At 45.6% G+C, this 19,916-nt stretch overlaps 3 protein-coding genes across 5 annotated transcripts; 1 reads left to right on the plus strand and 2 right to left on the minus strand.

Moving 5' to 3' along the window:
* Window positions 1–2,639: 2,639 nt before the first annotated feature.
* Window positions 2,640–8,670, minus strand: LOC108140732. The gene is made up of 10 exons (XM_017263708.2): window positions 8,478–8,670; window positions 7,325–8,279; window positions 6,350–7,243; window positions 5,255–6,087; window positions 4,959–5,111; window positions 4,494–4,897; window positions 4,225–4,438; window positions 3,967–4,167; window positions 3,495–3,863; window positions 2,640–3,432 (listed from the first exon to the last, which is right to left on the minus strand). The coding sequence occupies exons 2-10, from the start codon at window positions 8,214–8,216 to the stop codon at window positions 3,313–3,315; spliced, it is 4,080 nt and encodes a 1,359-aa protein (XP_017119197.1). The 5' UTR covers window positions 8,217–8,279; window positions 8,478–8,670; the 3' UTR covers window positions 2,640–3,312.
* A 418-nt stretch (window positions 8,671–9,088) lies between these two features.
* LOC108140436 (glycine receptor subunit alpha-4) lies at window positions 9,089–11,725 on the plus strand. 2 transcript variants are annotated; one of them, XM_017263164.2, is made up of 7 exons: window positions 9,089–9,159; window positions 9,245–9,558; window positions 9,627–9,810; window positions 10,244–10,553; window positions 10,688–10,822; window positions 11,108–11,487; window positions 11,544–11,725. In XM_017263164.2, the coding sequence occupies exons 2-7, from the start codon at window positions 9,458–9,460 to the stop codon at window positions 11,700–11,702; spliced, it is 1,269 nt and encodes a 422-aa protein (XP_017118653.1). In that variant the 5' UTR covers window positions 9,089–9,159; window positions 9,245–9,457; the 3' UTR covers window positions 11,703–11,725. The 2 variants fall into 2 exon arrangements, with proteins under 2 accessions (XP_017118653.1, XP_017118654.1); XM_017263165.2 differs by having other exon boundaries at window positions 11,556–11,725.
* Window positions 11,726–11,759: 34 nt separating this feature from the next.
* LOC108140652 (myotubularin-related protein 13) lies at window positions 11,760–19,617 on the minus strand. Of its 2 annotated transcripts, XM_017263581.1 has the most exons (11): window positions 19,493–19,617; window positions 19,059–19,154; window positions 18,887–18,990; window positions 18,498–18,818; window positions 17,478–18,443; window positions 16,411–17,420; window positions 14,785–16,358; window positions 13,132–14,725; window positions 12,691–12,815; window positions 12,548–12,630; window positions 11,760–12,485 (listed from the first exon to the last, which is right to left on the minus strand). In XM_017263581.1, exons 2-11 carry the CDS (start codon window positions 19,111–19,113, stop codon window positions 12,393–12,395), a joined length of 5,925 nt encoding a protein of 1,974 aa, XP_017119070.1. In that variant the 5' UTR covers window positions 19,114–19,154; window positions 19,493–19,617; the 3' UTR covers window positions 11,760–12,392. The 2 variants fall into 2 exon arrangements, with proteins under 2 accessions (XP_017119070.1, XP_017119069.1); XM_017263580.1 differs by having other exon boundaries at window positions 16,411–18,443.
* Between the last annotated feature and the right edge of the window lie 299 nt (window positions 19,618–19,916).

Consider the following 19,916-nt stretch of genomic DNA (forward strand, 5'->3'; position numbering starts at 1 on the left):
GTTTGTAACTTATTTCTTACTAAAAGTGAATATAAACCGTTAAACTTAAATTCAAAAGTGTATCTTTAGTTGGTGGGAAGAATGTATTTTTAAGTTCTCTATAAATAAAAAATCTGGTCTAAACAAAAATTTAATTTATATTTTGTTAAAATTTTTTATTTCAATAAATAATAAGAATACAAACATTTTAGAGATGTGCGATCTATGCCCATAACTAAAACCATGCATTGTTAAAGACTTTTGACTTTTAGATTATAGATTTTTCAGATATTCCGATTTGTTGAAATATAGAGTCAAGAAAACTAAGCTGATATCCCGCATCTACTGGGTAAGCAGATAGTCGCATTCCTTCCAACTGCAGCACTGCAGCATTCTTACATGTTTGTATTAGTTCGCTGTGTGTTTGTACGATTGTCTGTACTGTATGTGCGCCTGTGTGCCGCTTTGAGGGTGGAAGTTTTTCTACTTCTCTGGAAAATGCGCGTTTATTTGTACGTTGTACGTTCCTTACATTTCGCTGCATTGAGCGCCGGGCATATGACACTGGCCCCAGGCCCCTGCTGCCTGCTCCCGAGATTGGCTTGGTTAGTTGGCCAGATTGGTGGGCAGAACGTTTATGCGCGATCCGTGCAGGCGAAGTGCAATTTATGCTGGGACTGAGACCGAGCCTCACAGCCAGACACGCAGCGAGACACGAAATTCGCTGTAAGTTATCAGGATGAAAACCGGTTGGGAGCAAAGCATAAAAACTGGTTTCCAGCGAGAGATGAGCTACTTTTTGTGACCGCCGTCGGGGCAACAACAACTGAAATGACAACGCCAAGCAGGATGACTTTTCGAATATGTGGTATTGGTATTAAGCCCAAACCAATAAGGCCATAAAGATTGCATTTTTTTAATAATAAGATATCAAATTATTTTCATTGTACAATTGTATTTTTTTAACATTTTTAGTTGCCCTGAAATGGTTCAAATGAGGCAATGTTCAGTAGGGACAGTAACGTTTTTTGAAGAAAGTAAGTTAATAGAAATTTTGAAAAACATATTTTAAAATTTTCAAGACTAAACGTGTATTTAAGAAATGTATAAAGTAACTGTCAATATGGCCCATTAGCTTGCTGGTAGGGCATTCACAGATCGGTGCTTACTGTCCACAAGAAAAACGCACATACAATGCGCCTTGTATTTTTATTTGGTTTTCCTACTTTTTGGGGTTGTGTGGTATTGCTGTGCACTTATACGTTTACATGTGAATGTCCGTATGTGCTGGCGTATGTACCGTGTGTTTTCAAGTATCTTTGGTTGGGTATATGCTTGTGTGCATGTATTTGGATCTGTTTGCCCACGGAGAAGGTGAGGAGAGGGAGAGAGCGAGAGCGTTCTCGGGCGCATTGCTCTCGTTGCATTCAATTCTGCTTCTGCTGTATTGTATGTTGTATTAATGAAAGTGAGTCCAGCAGCAAAAGAAAGCAGGCCGTGGCTCAGCTGCACTACGACAAGTTCTGTTTCTGACTCTGCTTTTGTTCTCCCCCCTTCGGTTCGCAAGTGTTTTTTATATTTTCCAGACCCACAGCAAAGGGTTCGAGATCGGTACAATAACGCCTCCTAAGATTTTCGACCCATTTTTAAGACACTGATCTACTTAAACTTTGTGTACTTCTTGCGCTTATTAAAGACAGATATCCATTTAAAAAATAATTCTATATTTGTACACTAAAATTTATATATTACCAAAAATAATTATGAAATAAAACTTTTAATAACTTTAATAAATATTTTTAAATAATAAAAAAAATACAATAAATAATCGAAAAATAGAATTTGAATACGATAATAAGATTCAATTTTTTTTTATACTCACTTTAATCATGTGGAGGGCACTGACAAGTCGGTGCGACTGCAACTTAATTTTTATGTGTTAATGCACACATACACGTGCACTTGCATAAATGCCAGTGTGTGCATGTCTGTATGTCTTTCTCATTCTTGTTTTTTCCTGTGCAGTCTTGTCTTCTACTCGTTTTATTAAGAGGGTTGGAGTTTTTTTTACGTTCTCTCACATTCTCCTTGCTTCGTCTCTCTCTCTCTCTCTCTCTTTTGCTCTCTCTCGCCTTCTCTTTCTGCCGCGCTTGAACCTTTGAATGCAATGCTTTGTTTAGCTTGATTTTCGAACAATTGCAACTGTTACATGTGTTTATCTAGAATTTTATATGCACATTTTCAAATTATGAATTATTGCCGGGCGATGAAGGGAATATGTTAAATATCGGATCTCGCTCGTACAACTCGATCACCGCCACTATCAAATATTTAGATACACTCACATATGGGCACAATGTACCTGCAGATACATTTGTATGTATGTATGTACATAAGTATCTATGTATGTTAATGTTATTATGTCTGCATGTACGTAACTCGTTTCCCTATTCAGCATCCTCCCAAGAACCCATTCCCATCACACTCGCTCACATCCATTATAATCATGGAAATCCCGTACTCCTCCATATCTTTTCAGCTAGTTCCCGTCTTAGAACCCTTTCCTAAGCGACCAAGATAAACCCTATCATCACTTGCAATAATTGAAAAGGTCAAGAACCATCTCTCAATGAGCTTAGGTTAAAATAAAAATCCGTTGCTTAATGGCGTTTATTCATTTTATTAATTATCATGGGCTTTTAGTGGGCTGAAAGGCTTACGGAGGAGAATTTAATCTGTGCTAATTAAAAAATACAGGCACAGCATTGCAAAAAAAATTAATTCCACCTTTCCCTATACACATTTATAAATGTTTATGTTCTGTTTATTTTATAAATAGCCATATATTGGTATCGTATATCAATATGTATATTAATATAGATATGATCCTTGGACCAGTAGAGCACTCCCAAAACATAACATTACCGATTACATGTTCAATATTTATATTAGTTAGATTACGAATGTATACTATTTTGTCCTTATTTTTCTGTGCAATATTTGTACACAATGTATTTAAAAAAGGTAAGAAATAAAGAATGTAGAAAAAAAGTAGAAACTAAATAACCTACAAATAATGTATGTAAAGATCAGCGATTTTAAGGTTAATATCACAAAAATTATTCAAATGAGTTGTTACTAAGCGCAAATGAATGAATGAGTCAAGCGGAGGCAGGCATTACAAAATCATAATACATAATACCGACTATATATATATCAATACTTTCTGTTCTTTAGCTATTTTGAGTATTCAGGATAGAATATTTAACGCTTGAGTTATATGGAAATATAATTTTCTATTTGTAAATGGAGTATATAGGTGCTATAGCCACTTTAACCCAGCGCAGCTGATAACAGAGGCTCCCAGGCCCTATTAGTGTCCATATAGAGTTGGTTACACTGCTCGGCCAGAGAGTCGCCATCGTCTAGTATGGTTATTGGAAATAGATCGTTCTGTAAAAGCAATAGCATGCATTATTTCGGAGGGATGGGCTGGAAATGAGTGAGCAACCTACATTCTTAGACTGCCAAAGTTGCTCTAACAACCGCAGGAAACGTTGCATTTCCATGCTGCTGGCAAAGAAGATCACCAAATCGTCCAGACTTTCTAAGGGGGCCTCTTGGCAGGAGAACTCCAGTATGCACCACCAAGTTTCACTCCGTGAGGTTATCTTAATGCCTGTCATGGCTTTTATGTCCGCACACGTGAGTATCGCCAAGCCGGAGTTCTTTCCGTAAACACTTGTCATTCGTTGCGACTTTTTGGGTGAAGCAGCATCCTCCCTAGAAGCAGCAGGCTCGTTTGTTTGCTTGGTGGGCGTGGAGCTAAGAGAGGAGTTCGATTGTAGAGTGCTACGGGTTGGTGTACTGATTGTGGAGCCCATCTAAAATTGAAATTATTAATTAAATGTTAAAAAAATGTTTGTACTTAAGTTGGTCACTGTATAGAGTTTTTTAAACTAAATAAAATAAAATTATCACGCTTACCAAGCTGCTGGTTTCAAAAACACTGAGCATTTCCTCCTCGAGAACGATTTCCTTGTTCTCCGGAACGGTTGCAATATTATCCAACTGCTGGCTTATTTGCCGTAGAGGCGCCGTAAAGTCTTCTCGCAAGGTTATCAAATGGTTTTCCGTAACGATCAAAGTGCAACCGAGGGTTTTGTGCTTCTGCTCTTGAACTACAAGCTGAAGGCCACAAAAAGTTTTTAAAAACTCTACTTTTGTTACTAATTGCATACGTACACCACTGGCCGATTGCAGGAGGGCCTGTAGCCACTCGGAGGCCACATACTCGTCGGGCGCAGCCATTTGAAGGAGCTCACCCTTCAGCATTATCTCGAAGCAGTGCGGGCGCTCCGATTTCACAGTTCGCTGGGCGCCTTGGCACTCGGCAAGGGCCATGGCCCAGCTGGGAAGCCTCTGGGTGGAATCGTTGAACATATACAATACGCCAGCTCTAAAAAATGTACACTTATTTAAATGAATTCCTTTAATAGCAGTGTGTTACGAACTTTAGGAGAAAGTATCCTGGTTGCCAATATATCCTTGTGGCTGCTGATGTGCTTCTAGTCTGCTTAAGTCGTCGGTGCATAAGGAATCCCTTGATGGAGGGTCCCAGTAGTTCGCTAGGCGATTCGACTCGCATGGCACCACCAGCTGGTACATTAACCACTGCATAGAACAACCAGTGCTCAGCTACGCCCACACAGCTGTTGGCGCGCACGAAAGCCTGCAGCGGAGCCAGATGTTCTAAGGTAAGTTGACCCACTGCAGGTAGGGTTGAGCCACTGCGTCTAGCACACAGCTCCAAATTGGCCACCAGAGATCCAGCTGGATAAGGTCCACCTGCTAGCAACACCTGCTGCATATCTCGCGTACTGTTGCTGAGCAAAACCGTGTTGCCGAAGGGTCCCATCTAAAAGAGATTTAAAGTTCAAAATCTCAGTGGATCACTAACAACATTAGATAACCCTTACCAGTATGACATCCAAGTCCTTGTAGGCTAAGACAAATCTAGCGCACAGATTAGTTCGATCCATGTTAGCCACATACAGGGATTTGTCAGTGAGTAGGACCAGTACAGGAGTCATAATACCATCAACACTGTAGCCCGTATAGAGTTTAAAAACCTAGAAGGAAAGGAATAGAATAATGTGTTATCAGTTGGTAAATTAATAAAATAACGTAACCCACTAGTTCTAGTTTTTTTCTAATTTGTTTTAAGTTCTTCCTAAGTAGATAATTACAAAATATCTTTTTAATTATATCCTACCTTTAAAAGATGTTCATTTGATTGCTGTAAATTGAGCAAAGACTTCCCCTTGAAAACATCAATCGAGATCTCTCCGATTCCAAGTTCAAAGTTGGACGAGCTACCGGGCAAATCCGTATCGAGACTAATGGCGAGTTCCCGGCGCGGTGAATTCGTGCCGCACATCTCAATCTCCATGGCTATCTCTGCATTTAGATCATCTATCAACTCGTAGTTCTTGGCTCGTGCACCCTTCACATAGAGATCGGAACCGGTGCTCCTCTGTTCGGTTCGCAATTTGTCGGCAAAGAAATTATTCTTGCGTATGGAGGTCTCCATTATTTTCTTCTGCGTGACATTGCGAAGGAATCGATTTATCAGCGAGGTTTTGGCCGCTGGAGCTGGCGGCTTTAGCAAATGAGCATAGTCTACATCTGTGTAGTCTACGATGACCAAATCGCTGTCCATTGAGCGCTTGTCGTTAGTCGTCTCCGTGGTGGTAATGGTTAATATGTCATCCAATTCTTCGCTGAGGATGGTGCTCTTTGAGTCGCGACCACTGCCCCCGCGTCCTGCTGCTAAATAGGTGCTGGGGCTGTGGAGGCTCCGGCTCTGATGTGGATGCTGTTGGTCGTAGTATCGCGGCGGCTGCAACGGTTGTCCACGCTTCTTGAGCGGAGAGGGAAGGTGACGCGAATGACGCTCTGCGTTGCCCAGCTGTGGGTTCATTGCGATCTGATGGTTGCTGCTTGTATTGGTATTGGAACTGGGTTCAGATATGGTGGATGAGGAGCAATTCCTGTGAAGCTTGCCTGCGGAAGTTGCTGGCTGTTGCGGCTTAGGCATTTTCGAAGCTGTAATGGGGTAATAATAAAAAAGATGCATGACTTTTAGCTGGCTGTATATTTGAAGTATGTTTTTGTATACTTGGATGTTGATAAAGACGATGTAACTTTAACTTAATTTAGCTTTTATTAATTCAAGGTTTAAAAGTAAGGGTTTTAGTTTTTGAGTATATAGTTCAATAGCAATTATTTTTGATCGGACTCTGCACTAAAAATTGTAAAATTATATCTTAAAATTTAAAAAATATCACTATCCAATCTATTTTCTTACCAAAATAGTTGTCTGTGACTGTCTGTTCGTTCTTCTCCATGGGCGTTGCTACAGCACTTGTGCTCTCCTTGAAACTGCGAAAGAAATTACTGAACGTCTTGGCGATGGGAGCATCCAAAAACGATTTCTTGATGTGACTAGCTGCCGGCTCCGCGATGGGAGTGTTCTGCTCCAGCAAACTGGCCACGCTAGTGTGCTGAATGCCGGATGAGAATTCCGATTGCGCCTCGTCCGTCTCGTAGGAAACTCCTGTGTGCTCGAAGACGGTGCTCTCACAATTAATGATGAACTTGCTGCGAAACTCGCTCTGTGCGCTGCCCAATGGCACTGTTTCCTTATCGAATTCATCTTGTCGGTGCAACATCTGTGACTGTTTCGACTCCATCGGAGAGGCCTCCGTGGAGCTGGCACCATCGTCGTCGTTTTTATGCCTCAATTGCTGGTCTACGTTGTGCACGAATTTTTTAACTGGTTGTGCCTGCTTGCTGCCATCGAGACTCTTGCTGAGAAAAGGCTTTGCTTTGAGGGGTGGTGACTCGGCCACTGGCCGCGCTTTGTGCTCAGGCGTTTGCTCCGGCTCCGGGACGCACTCCACCACTGCCTGCAGGTCCTCGGAGCCCTCGGGCACTCCACGCTCAGGCAGCGGCATGGTAAAGATGCTTTTCAGCGAGCCAAAGATCATCTTGCTACTGTTGTCCAGCAACTGGTGCTTGATGTCGTGCACGTTGAACTTCTTTACCCGCCCATTGAGATCCTGCTCGAGGATGATGTTCGTTTGTAGTTTGGTTTTCTTCAAGCAGCTCGACTTGGGCTTCTTCTCTTTGTTCCAAACAGACTTTATTTTAGGGCTGTCGGCATTTCCAATATTGGGCTCTGAATAGTAACAGTTGCCACCTGATTTTTGGGATAAAATATGGATTTAGTTAAGAGCCTTTTTACCAATTTGTTATCATGGGGTTTTATTCTCACACTTACCGATTAGGTTGTTATTGGCATTGCTCGTGCCGATGCAATCGCAGGAGCTGCTCTTAGCCTGCTCGTACTGCTTGCGACTGGCATTGGAGTTTTTGTCCTGCTCGTCGGAGTCCAGGCTGGAGTTGGAGCTGCTGCAGACGCACTTGTAGAGCCGCGGTGGCTCCTCCTGTTTCTCGCCCGCAGGTCCATACTCGAAGACACCCGAGGTGTCATAGTGCAGACCGGCTGCCTCGTCCGTGTCATAGATGTTGTCGTAGTCCAGCACATCGGAGCAGGCGTTCCGGTAGACCAGGTGTCTCTTTCGCCTGGCGCCTCCGCCGCCGTCAGCCTCTTCGCCGTCGTCCTCCCTGCCGGCGGCACTGATTTCATTGGGACCCTCTGGACGCTCTCGATCCGGACACCAGGAATATCGTCCCGGAGCGCCGGCCACGCCAGCCGAGTTGGCGAAGGCCAGCTTCCGCCCATTTTTGTAGGTAATGAAGCCGTGCTCAATGTGAATGTTGTCGGTGCGAGTGTTCTTCAGTATGTCCTCGTGGAAGGATACCCGCTTCTTGGGGGCTTTGGAGGCGGACGAGGCTTTGTGCACCTTGCGACGGTACACGATCTTCTCCGTGGTGTCGAACGTGGAGCACTCGCTGATGGTCATCGACTCCTCCGGTGGCGCAGTCACGTTGGAGTTGGGATCCACATCCGCCGAGGCAAGGGGCAGGGGTCGCACGTTCTCCTCGTAGGAGCAGATGGACTCCACCATCACATCGCTGTTCTCCGAGTCCAGGAGTTGCACTCCCGAGTCGCTGGGCGTGGTGTCCTCCATGGTGCTGCTGTTCAAGCTGGAACTCATCTTGTCCATGCCCAGATTGTTGTTGGCCTTGGGATACAGCGGGGATTCCATGGTCGGTTCTAATTTCGCACTTGTAAATGGTTTTGTGCGCAGTGGCTGCACTTGTTTATGTACCTTTTAAAAATTTCAAAAGTCGTTAAACCATCATTTGTGTATCACGGCGTTCTGGCTATTAATCAATATCCACAAGTTGCACAATGCGCCGCAACGAAATCGCGTCACTGCACAAAGGAAAATGACCCCTGACCCACCACCGCCCCCTTGTAAATTCGCACCGGGATTAGTTTTAAATCCGTTGTTTCGATCACTCACCTGCGATTGTATCGCAGTATTCCATGTTACTTTCGGTCGTGGTGGTTTCTTCTTCCGTTTCTGCCCGTTTTTTGTTTTCTATATATAGATATTTCGCCACCTTTACATTTTAAAATCGCCAATAAAAAAAAAACGCTTGGCAAATGAAACAATCAATATTTTGACCTTATAGAGTTGCCAACGTTGCGAACAGCTGATTGCCCGCCAGTGCTGCCAGACTGACAAGTGGTTGGCAACGCGGACCGTTACACAGGTGAGAAGTTCCGGTTTTCGATTTTAAATTTTTAGTTCAAGGCTAACTTGATATAATAACTTTGTGAAAATGTATAAATAAATAATAAATAAGTGAATTCAAGATGGTGCAACAATTATAATATAATTGTAAGTATTTTCAAATATTTAAAACGTAAAGCTCTAAAACATGTTATTTGGAATGACAATTTAAAACCAGAACACTTTGAAAAACAACACCTCAATCGTTTGGGGGAAAACCAAACCCAGAACATACCCGATAATTCATTTTTAGATATCGGCCAATGGCGCCTATTTTCGAGCTTTCGCGCAGAGAAGTTGTTTTTAATATTACGCTAATATTTTTCGCAAATACTGAGGGCACATTTAAATTAATGCCCTTGTCAGTCGGTACGCACATAATTTCCTCTTTGCCATTTCGCTTGCCGGGGTCAGTTGTCAATTTGAAAAGTAGTGTAGGCGAATGCCAATGAAAGCGAATGAAACCTTAGAAATTAATTTATCACACTTTGCAGCACATCACAATCGTCGCGATAACTCTGCCGTTGGTTTATTGGTTTTTGCAGCGGGACGAGTAAAATATAATTCCAGCACAGCACGCGTTAAGTAATCCAACCAAGTTCATTTCCATGCGAACCCAGAAATGAGCCACTTTGTGTAAATGACATGGACTGCGGAGCTATGTGTCCCAGAAAAACATTTCTAGAGCCGAAGGTAGTGTGTTCATAATGCAAAGCCCAACTAGCAAATTGGTTGAGTTCAGGTTCCTTATTGCGGTGGCAATATATTTGCAATCGATCCAGCAGTGCCATTGTGTTCATGGTTTCAGGTAAGTGCCACCAGTGCGTTTGCCCACTTTCATCAGACTTACGCCACAAGGCTGTTCCATACTTGCAGAAACAACACGGAGAGCGCCGAGCTGGTCTCCCACTACGAGTCGAGCCTCTCGCTCCCGGACATTCTGCCCATTCCCTCGAAGACCTACGACAAGAACCGGGCTCCCAAGCTCTTGGGTCAGCCCACCGTAGTCTACTTCCATGTCACGGTCCTCTCGCTGGACTCCATCAACGAGGAGTCCATGGTTGGTCATTATGTTATATTTTAAAGAGGCTTTTCCTTACAGAAAAATACCTATTTTAGACCCATTGATCGTGAAAAATCGTGTTATATTTAAAGAGTGTGGGGTATTTAAGTTAGATTGTTACAATTTCAAGAAATCCGTTAATCGGGGTTTTGCCGAAATTAATAGTGTTATTAAATAAGCTTCAAAATGGTCTACAAAATTCAGTTATTCGGACCGAATTTTTTTAACTTTCGGACTCAATATATATTGTTGCATACTTTCAGAAACATTAATTTAATAATAATAATAATATTAAAAAAAAAATAACGAATTTATGATTAAGATAGTAAAGTGTTTTGTTGTTCTGTCAAGTTTTAGAATAGTATCCAAAGCTGTCTTATATTTTATATTATTTAAAATACCAAGTTTAATGGTCTTTCCTTATCCGTAGACCTATGTAACGGACATCTTCCTTGCACAAAGCTGGCGTGATCCTCGCCTGCGGCTGCCGGAGAACATGAGCGAGCAGTATCGCATCTTGGATGTGGACTGGCTGCACAGCATCTGGCGGCCAGATTGCTTCTTCAAGAACGCCAAAAAGGTCACCTTCCACGAGATGAGCATTCCGAATCACTATCTGTGGCTGTACCACGACAAAACGCTGCTCTACATGTCCAAGCTCACTTTGGTCCTGTCGTGCGCCATGAAGTTCGAGTCCTATCCCCATGACACCCAAATCTGCTCCATGATGATCGAGAGCTGTAGGTGGAAATGTGCAGTTACCCTTTTCCTCCCCCTGCTAGTCCTTTATCGCTTGAATGTTTCCAATACGCTTATCGAGAAATACTTATTGCGAAGGGTCTCATTCAAAAACTTAACGACCTTTGATTGGCAGTATCCCACACAGTGGAGGATTTGGTTTTCATATGGAACATGACCGACCCGCTGGTGGTAAACGCGGAAATTGAGTTGCCACAGCTCGACATATCAAATAACTACACAACCGATTGCACCATAGAGTACTCAACTGGTGAGAAGAAAATAAAACATTTTCATACAAATTATGTGCATTAATTGAAAAGAAAATGTAAAAATGGTTGGCACAAAATTATAATTTTTTGTCAAATTAAATCAAAAAATGTAAACCCTTAAAAGCTGTGGCTTAATCTTCATTTGGAATAAAATTGCTGCCAAGCCTAAGAATTCAGACACTTCATTCGCAAGATTAAACAAAATGTGATGTAAATTAAAAATAAGGATAAACTACAAGTTGTATACCGTTTATATTTTAATTATACACTTCTACTACTTTTAGGCAACTTCACCTGTCTGGCCATTGTGTTCAATTTGCGACGACGCTTGGGCTACCACTTGTTCCACACCTACATACCCTCTGCTCTGATCGTGGTCATGTCGTGGATATCGTTTTGGATAAAGCCGGAGGCGATCCCGGCCCGAGTTACCCTGGGAGTGACCTCCCTGCTGACCCTGGCCACCCAGAACACGCAGTCGCAGCAGTCCCTGCCGCCGGTGTCCTATGTGAAGGCGATAGACGTCTGGATGTCGTCCTGCTCGGTGTTCGTCTTTCTCTCGCTGATGGAGTTTGCGGTGGTCAACAACTTTATGGGACCGGTGGCCACGAAGGCCATGAAGGGCTACTCGGACGAGAACATCAGTGACCTGGACGGTCTGAAGGTGAGTTGAGATTTGAGACACATAGCTATTATATTCGTCCATATGACGCCTCTTAGTCTGCCCTACAGCATCATAGGGAATCGATTATTGAGCCCCAGTACGACACTTTCTGCCATGGCCATGCCACAGCCATTTATATTGACAAATTCTCGCGCTTTTTCTTCCCGTTTTCGTTCTTCATACTCAATATTGTCTACTGGACAACTTTCCTATGATGGATGGAAAAGTTTCACAGAAGGAATAGAACGTAAACAATAATAATACCAAGCGCATTTGTTTAAAAATGTATATTATCGTTTGTAAGCCACAAATAATTGCATTAAAGTATGTATTATATTGATTACCATGTAGTGTATAAATAAAGGAAAGCGTTTAATATTAGGGTTTAGTTTAAAGGAAGCAATCAAGAAATGTATTTGAATTGCGCAACAAAGGTGGAATAATCTTTGGTAAATTCGCTATAAACCTATAAAGTTTAGGCTGAAGAATTCTATATTTATATGTATATATAAAAATTATATCAAAAACTTGCGGGCGTGGTTTTTTTCCATTTCATCGTTAATTTATCATATAGTCTGATTTTTGTTTGTTATATAATCACATAATTTTATAGTTTCTTTACATTCACATTTACAGATGGATTTCATTCTTTAACTAACGTGTCGCTTGTTGCTTGGCATAATTGTTGCTAATTTTTATGTTAATGGGTGCGTTCGATTTCTCAAATCAACTAAGGAAATTCTAAGGTGATAGTTTAGCTATGATATGATGGCAGAGCCAAAGATTCAATATAATAATACGTAGAACTGGAAACATACTGATTTTTCCTATAACAAAACTTTTGATAGGCGTACAAAAAAGAACGAAAAAGAAAGGTAAAAAAAGGAAAGATTGTTCCCGACTATCTATTGCAAACAAGCCTGCAATTTTTCGATCCATTCCTGTGCCAGATTTGCATTGATCGCGTAGAAATTATAGGTGCGCTTTGATGTTTTAAGCTGAATTTAAATGAGAAGAAATTATTTTTTACTGTGGTTGTACATTTGCCAATTGGGCTTACATCAAAAAATCCCTTCTCATCCACGCCTTTAGCGCCAATTTGTGCAGGTTGTGCGGCAGTTACTGATTGCACTTCGGCCAGTTCTGAAAATATGTTCAACAATTAATTTATGTGATGACAAAAGTGTGAGTATGTTAAAGTACCAATAATTCCCTTTGGAGCGGTATCCTCAGACGTGTCATAGTAACGAAGTTGATGCTTAATCGAGTCCAGGACGAACCAGCGCTGTTTCCATCCTTTGAGCAAGGCGCCACGTTTGTACAGATGTCTATGGAAATTATACAAAATATTTTACAAATTATATGCATTACTTTTTTAGCTATACTTTATGAATATTTGAACTCTCCACTTTCCATTATTATTTCTTTTGATCTTATAAGGTTGCAAACTCTGCTTTGATTAATTATCACTTAATGGTTATGACTAATTCTACTTTATTGGCCATCCAAACACAAAAAGGAAGTTTTTTAATCAGTTTTTTTGTTCAAACCAATATCTAGATAACTGGTTATGTTATATTCTTTCTTCTTGCTCATGGAATTTTCCTAAATGAATGTTAGATTTTGATAAGCTCTGTTACTCACCCCTCGTGCGTCCGATTTTCGGCAACGTTACTGCTAAACTGGTTGTAGAAGTGATGGCTGGAGGTGCGTGCCGTCGTGGCGGCACTGGAAGCGATGCTGGCCGTGTCGCCCTGCGACATGTTCACATTCGGCGGCCCGACAGCTCCATCGATGGCCTTGTACTTTGTGCAGTTCTTCATGGAGTGCTCCGTGCACTTCTCGTGGTAGGAGTTGCCGCAGTCCATGCACCGGTATCCAACTGGTCCCCAGAGCAGCTTGGTGCAGTGGTTGCAATTGGTGGGCGTGGTGTAGGGATGCTTCTCGAATCGATGCGGATGGAAGTACTTGTCCTGGTAGCCCGCCAGTCGCCCCTTCATGATGATCTCCAGCGTGGAGCGCTTGTGCTGATGCGTCTGCACGAAGATGTTCCCCAGCGAGGCGTTGCGAGCAGCTGGCTCCAGCTGAGGCACCTCCAGGCTGTTCCACACCTGCAGCCACTTTTGGGGAAGATGGCCGCGCTCCGTCTCCGCCTGCTTCACCTCGCTGAGCAGGCACACGTAGGCATTGGGATTGCATTTCTCCATGTTGTCATAGCCGGCGGTAATGACCATGCGTTTGCCCTTCATCTCGGATAGATCGATTTCATCGTCCACGGTGGTCACTTCCAGATCGTAGGGCGCTCCTTGGGCCAGCTCTTCGTTGGTATAGTAGCTCCACAAATCCAAGGCGGCAACATTATTCTGCGGGCGCAGAGTAATGCCCTTGTCGCCCGAAAACAGGAAATTATAAAATATGGGCGTCTTGTTGTGCTGCCTCTCGATATAGTCAAAGATGGAGTGACCGATGCGGCTCAGAGGTGCTGGTGTCCTTTGGCTCCTGATATCCAGCGGATATACATTGCACTCGTCGTCGGAACCGTTGGACGTCATGCCACCAGCTCCAAAAATATGCTTGGCATTCAGCGATCCCCGCTTGTCTTCCATCGCCGCGATTCCCGAATCCGAGCGCTCAAGCTCGCAATCAAACAGGAAGGTTCTGAAGCGGCACGACACCGAATGGTAGGCCAGGAATCTCAAATAGAAGTCATTAAATTCGAAGGCCATGGGAAACTGGCGCAGCAGCTGATGAACCACATCCAGGAACTGCAGGAAGGTGGGGGCAAACGCAATGTTTGTGTTTGCATGCGAGGGCTTCAGATTACTGCGATGCGCAAATCGATGGCCAAAGGCCAGCCACTCCTTCTCTACCAGCACACGGAAACCGTCCAGGGTTCGGTAGTACGGGTCCAGGCAGAGCTGGGCTATTGAACTGAGCTGGGCGGTCACATCGGAGCCATCCTCCAGGGACAGCATCACGCTGCTCTCCTGCAGATCGATGAGATCCACCACCGCGCCGGACAACTGCATCAACGATGAGATCTGCTGCAGCCAGTCCGACTGCTCTACCATCTTGGCGAAACTCTGGCCATCCGCCTCGTTGGTGTTATGCGATGGCATGCAGGCGCGAATCAGTTTCTTGAAGGCGGGTCTCGATTGCCTGATGTCCGGATAGTCAACGGGAATGAAGTCCGCGCAGAAGTCCACATTCATGTTCGATTTGGCCTGCGATTTCTCCCCTGTGAAAATAAAATAAAACGTTAGAAAGGAAATTCAATATAGATCGACCTGAGCTCACCCAATGCGTAGAGTCGCATCTTGCGGAAGGCATGCGCCGTGGGGTTCTTGGAATTGCCCTTCATTGTGCCGCCTTTACCTGCTTGACTGGACTTGCTGCCATCACTGACATCCAGATTGTTTTTGTGCTTGCGCGACAATTCCGGCGTAAGCGGCTGCCGCTCATCAGATGGGCCATGGGCCATTAGCGAGCTCATCGAGAGATTCATGCCCGAGTACTGATTGAGGGCCAGCGGCGTTAGTTTCGGCATCGTGTTGATCAGGGCCAGGAAGTATTTATCCTGCTCGGGGTAATGGGTGACATCGTGATGGGCGTTTGTATTGCTTCCCGTGGTGTTCTTCAGCATGCCGATCACCGATTTGCTGTTGGGCTGGCCGCCGCGGATGAGCAGGGCACCGTTCGCATGCCGCCACGTGGGCAGTGGAATGCGCTGGCCCTTGAAACACCGACCCAGATGCATTATCGCCGCATCGCTGCACTGCACGGGGGCCACTATTATCGCCGGATAGGAGCGACAGGTGGCATAACTGGTATTGACGTTGCTAATGCGGAATCCACGCTGCGATTCCGCATCGAAGCCCAGTCGCTTCCAGTCCTGTACATAGCTCCTCTCTCGCATTCGCTCGACGTCTTTAGTCGTTAGCAATCTGGGCATGGCATTGTTTTGGGTCTCGAACTCGTCCAAGTCCTCCAGTTCATCGTCGATGGACTGCGTTTCCTGAGCATCTGCTCCACTGCCGTAGTCGTAGTCGGAGACCAACTTGCGCTTGGTCTGCGGCTTCTGCAACAATCCCGCTTTCTTTGCCCCGCGAAGCAGCGTCTTCTTGGCAAATCCCTTCAGCGTGGAGTATTTTTCCTTCGTTTTCAGCGGTGCCACGCCCTGGAGCATGGTGCCGTACGATTGAAACGCAAAGTACTCAAACTCATCGAACGGATGGCGAGCCTTGCTCAATATCTTCCTGAAGCTCTCGATCTGCTCCGGGGTTACCTCCGGGTCGAAGGCGACCTTGATTAACTGAAAGCTGCTGGAGCGCAGCTGGAGTCCCTCCGTCAGCGTTTGGTCCAGATGGGCCAGGTACAGCACTGATACCTTCTTCTCCTTCAGCATGGAGGCAATCGGAAAGGTGCGCACGATGACCTGCTCGCAGAAGAGCGGATCGCAGGGTGAACCCTTGAACACGACTCGGTAGTTGGTGAGGAACAGAGCCCCCTCCGCGGGTATCAGGCACTGGGTTTCGTCTTCGCGTCCATCCGGCATGAGGAAACAGCGCAGGTGGTCGGTGACCAGGTCCTCGCCCGGCAGAAGGCATGGTGTCTGAATCTTTGGCTTCTGCACATGCGGATGGCGCTTGGCCTCCAGATAAACCGGTTCCAGGGATTCTATGTGCATGTGCACCACGCCCGGCACCATGTCGTGCAGATTGCGTATGTGCTCGGAGGTCACTCCACCCTCGGTGCAAACGCAATCAATGAAGCGGGAAATCGTCTTCCCAACCGTGACGCCAATTTCCAGAGCATTGTTCTCCTCGAATCCTTCGTCGGAATGTTCGCTCAGGCTGTGTGAGCCCATAATACTGTAACACAAAAATGATTATTCCAAATAAACATCTATGGATGCCATCTTACCTATTGGAAACACTCTGATTTTCCTCCAGACGGAATGCAGGCTTCGGCTTGCTAGCGGCATCCACATTGACGTCGAGCGGAATCAGCAGGGAGACCATACGGTTGGCAAAGTGAATCGCCTGGCTGTACAACGTAGACTCCTCCGATTTGGCCAGCTCGGCCTTCTTCTCCTCCTCAATGGTGGGACTTTTTCGCAGCTGCTCGGCCGTAATCTCAAGCGCCGTGGGCTCCTCCAGCGGAACCTCGTCCAGCACACAGTTGGCCTCCTTTTGATGCTCGTTTTGACGACGGTGCAGGAGATACAATGCCTTAATCTGTCCCTGGACGTCCTGGAAGAATGTGGACTCCCAGAACTGCAGGTTCTTCCATATGGCATGATCCTGGATCTCTGTGTAGGCGAACTGCACCACTCCAGTGGACAGCTTGCGGCAAAAGATCGTGGACATGGGCAGCAGAGCCGCGGCCACTGTGTACTCATCGACTCCGGAGGATTTATGCAGTGCCTTGTTCATGAATCGCACAACCAACTCGAACTGCTGATGGTCCAGCACCGCTTTGTTGCCATGCACATAACCGAAAAACTCGCGACAGAGAATCAACCTCGCATCCCTGTGCATTAGGGTGCGCATCACAGCCGGCAGTAGTTTTCTGGCATCTGTAATCCGGTTCTCGAAGATGTACGACACACAGATGCGCAGCACCTCCAGCCGGCGAGCAGAGTTTTGGACATTGGGTCGCACGTCCAGAGCCTCCGGCAACCTGGGTCCCATGGGAATGATCCGGTGCTGATTACGCGTCACATGAAAGCGCTGCGGCACTCCGTTCTTGCGAATTCCCTCCTGGATGATTAGCTCCACCTTTTCCGAGCTGATTCGCGGGAAGGCGGGCTGGTGGATGCGTTGGAATGCGCCCTCCGGCGGACGGAGGACCTTCTGCGCATAGCTGGTGTGGGCCAGGGTGCCCTCGTTCTCGTACAGAACGCGACCCAACTCCTGGATATGTGTGAGTATCTGAAGGGTGATAATAAGATCAATCTTAAGCCCGCCACAAGTGAAACTTTTACTTACGAGATTCCGATTCTGCGCCTCCGACTTGAGCAGCTCGTTCATCGAGCTGTAGAGCTCATCCCAGGCATCGGAGGCCCGCCAGGGAGGACCTCGCTCGTTGACGAACGTGGTAAAGAACATGCTATCCAGCACACGAAACAGAAACTCGCTCTCGATGAGATCCCTGGCTCCGAGGAAACCAGCCTTGTGGAAGGTGATCACCGGCTTGGGGTGGATCCGAATGATGGTCAGGCAGGAGCGATAGCCCTGCAGGAGCTGGGCGAAAAGACGCATGAATATAGCGCGAAGTTCCTTGTCGATCTGAGCGTCAGTCTTGGCCAGAGAGGAAGGCCGCTCCGGTGTGGGAAATGCTAGATCCGCCTGCGCCAAATTTGGGAACAGGATCATGCTGAGCAGCTCCTGCGTCTGCTCCCACAGGGGTGAGGGGAGTATAGGAACAGGTGGAGTAAGTGACTCGGGAATGGTAACCAGACCGCCATCCAAATCCACAACAATGACGTCCAGCAGATCCGTAATCTCAGTTTGCAGCGAACTGTGTATGCCCATGATGAACGGAGTGGGTGTGGACAGCACCTCCGTGAGTGGCGCCGGCAGTATGGGTATATAAACATGAGTGTACCGGAAGGGATACATCAGGGCCACCAAGGCCCTGCAGCTGTCCGTCAAGTGCCAATAGCATTTGGATAGGAACAGTATCTTGTTCTCGGTCATCACGGCGCACAGCAGGATCAGCACATTCTTGATGCCCAGTTGCTTGAAGAGGAAGTGCACACCACTGCCGGTTGTGGGCAGCGAGGAGCTCTGCGGCGGCTGCAGCGACTGCTTGTCTCCTGCTCCAATGGAGAAGCGCACCTGCGGGCCCCCCGCTGGAGGAACCTGGATGCAGCCCAAAATGTTTCCGATCAGTGTCTCCAGGCCATAGGCCAGGTTCTCAATGTACACCGTATATATGGTGCCGAGACAATTCTGTAATTAAGGATAAGGTTAGCGCTCATCCTTGTCTTTAGCTTGACATCTCACTTTGAAGGTGTCGGCACAGTCCAAACGCGATATGAGCACCAGGCACTTGGGCGCATACATGACGCTGTGGTGGGTAATGGGAGCCGGCGTGGTTGTTGCAGCGATTCCATCCGTCGAGGAGGGCGTGGCCCCCAGCAGCCTGCTGCTTCCGATGGTCTCATCCTCGTCGTCCACGCTGCGCGTCTGGGTGATGGCCACCGCCTCGTGGAAGCTGAGGCAGGCGCAGTAGTGCTTGTTGGCATCTATGTCCGTCAGCACGGAGACGAAGAACTTGGGCTCCTGCTTCTCGTACGATAAACTCCAGCCGAGCGGCTGGCAAAACTGGCGAAACGATAAGGAAAATTCAGATATGCTCATGTGTGCGGAATGTGGAATGTTGGGAAACGCACCCATTCAATGCCCTCGATAAACGGAGTGTCCGGCCAATCTTTCTCGGGAAAGCGCTGCACGATCTTGCCGCAAGTCGGCTGACCGCCCACATTGCTGGCCGTCTCTGGGGAAAGAAATTAGGGGTAGTTAGATGATTCGTACAATTATTACTTGGAATCTGGATATACTCACTCTCCTTATCGCTGTCGTAGCCGACTATTACGAAGTAATCAGCGAGCCGGGACATCTTGCCCAGCACATCGTTTTATGGGTGCTTACTGGCCAAATCTAGGGAATATGAAATACAAGATGTTTTATTTTGCTTCTTTTTTTGTTTTGTCTTGTAGCAGGGGGCAGCGGCAGATGGCGACTATTCGCCCAGTGCCGTCATCCAATTTGATATGCTAATTAGGCTCCGTCTCTGCGTTCGGCATAAATGATTAGCTCTACGACGCCGATGGACGGGCCAAATTGTTATTGTGTTGTCTATAGCCCCGGAGGCGTTTTTCAGGCTTTACGAGTCTCGTCTTCACTCTTTTTTTTGTTAACCACACCCCGCCACGCAAAAAGTGGCATGAATGCGCCGGGAATAAGTCTGGCAGATCTATATATATTTGCGCACGCACCTCGCAGCCGGCTGCAGCCGAAATTCCTGCTCACTGCCTGCAAACGTGAAGGAATTCGGGCTATAATTATTATTTTTAAGTTTGCATAGAAAAAGATAGATGCAATACACAATTAATTTCGTGAATTTTGCAACACTGTTTGCATCAGCTGACGAAAGTGGCGATAGTTTATTGGCGCTTTCCTGTAGGTATCGATAGTTTTTGGCTCCGATAACAGTATATCGGCGCGGGTTTAAAAGTTTAATTTAAAAATCAAATGAAAATAAATAACTTGGAAAATGGTGATTTCTTAGAGTTGGTAGTAAAAAGAATAGACTTGTTTTAAAATAAAGAACCCCAGAAAACTTCATCCTTTTGTACAACTCGAAAAGTATTTTCTATTTGAAACTATTCTATAATACCCATTAAATTACTGATTCAATTA

Source organism: Drosophila elegans, unplaced genomic scaffold (assembly GCF_018152505.1).
Source record: "Drosophila elegans isolate 14027-0461.03 unplaced genomic scaffold, ASM1815250v1 contig_476, whole genome shotgun sequence".
In the NCBI taxonomy this organism is placed as follows: Eukaryota; Metazoa; Arthropoda; class Insecta; order Diptera; family Drosophilidae; genus Drosophila; species Drosophila elegans.

What these genes read in the sequence shown, in the direction of transcription:
- LOC108140732 (XM_017263708.2), bottom strand. Translation starts at nt 8,216, where the DNA reads ATGGAATCCCCGCTGTATCCCAAGGCCAACAACAATCTGGGCATGGAC. An exon ending in AGTCACAGACAACTATTTTG is followed by an intron (nt 6,088 to 6,349) that starts GTAAGAAAATAG and finishes ACCCCATTACAG; the next exon opens with CTTCGAAAATGCCTAAGCCG. An exon ending in CAAATGAACATCTTTTAAAG is followed by an intron (nt 5,112 to 5,254) that starts GTAGGATATAAT and finishes CTTTCCTTCTAG; the next exon opens with GTTTTTAAACTCTATACGGG.
- LOC108140436 (XM_017263164.2), top strand. Translation starts at nt 9,458, where the DNA reads ATGCAAAGCCCAACTAGCAAATTGGTTGAGTTCAGGTTCCTTATTGCG. An exon ending in CACCATAGAGTACTCAACTG is followed by an intron (nt 10,823 to 11,107) that starts GTGAGAAGAAAA and finishes TACTACTTTTAG; the next exon opens with GCAACTTCACCTGTCTGGCC. An exon ending in GTGACCTGGACGGTCTGAAG is followed by an intron (nt 11,488 to 11,543) that starts GTGAGTTGAGAT and finishes GACGCCTCTTAG; the next exon opens with TCTGCCCTACAGCATCATAG.
- LOC108140652 (XM_017263580.1), bottom strand. Translation starts at nt 19,113, where the DNA reads ATGTCCCGGCTCGCTGATTACTTCGTAATAGTCGGCTACGACAGCGAT. An exon ending in CTACGACAGCGATAAGGAGA is followed by an intron (nt 18,991 to 19,058) that starts GTGAGTATATCC and finishes TTCTTTCCCCAG; the next exon opens with AGACGGCCAGCAATGTGGGC. An exon ending in AATCAGAGTGTTTCCAATAG is followed by an intron (nt 16,359 to 16,410) that starts GTAAGATGGCAT and finishes TTTGTGTTACAG; the next exon opens with TATTATGGGCTCACACAGCC.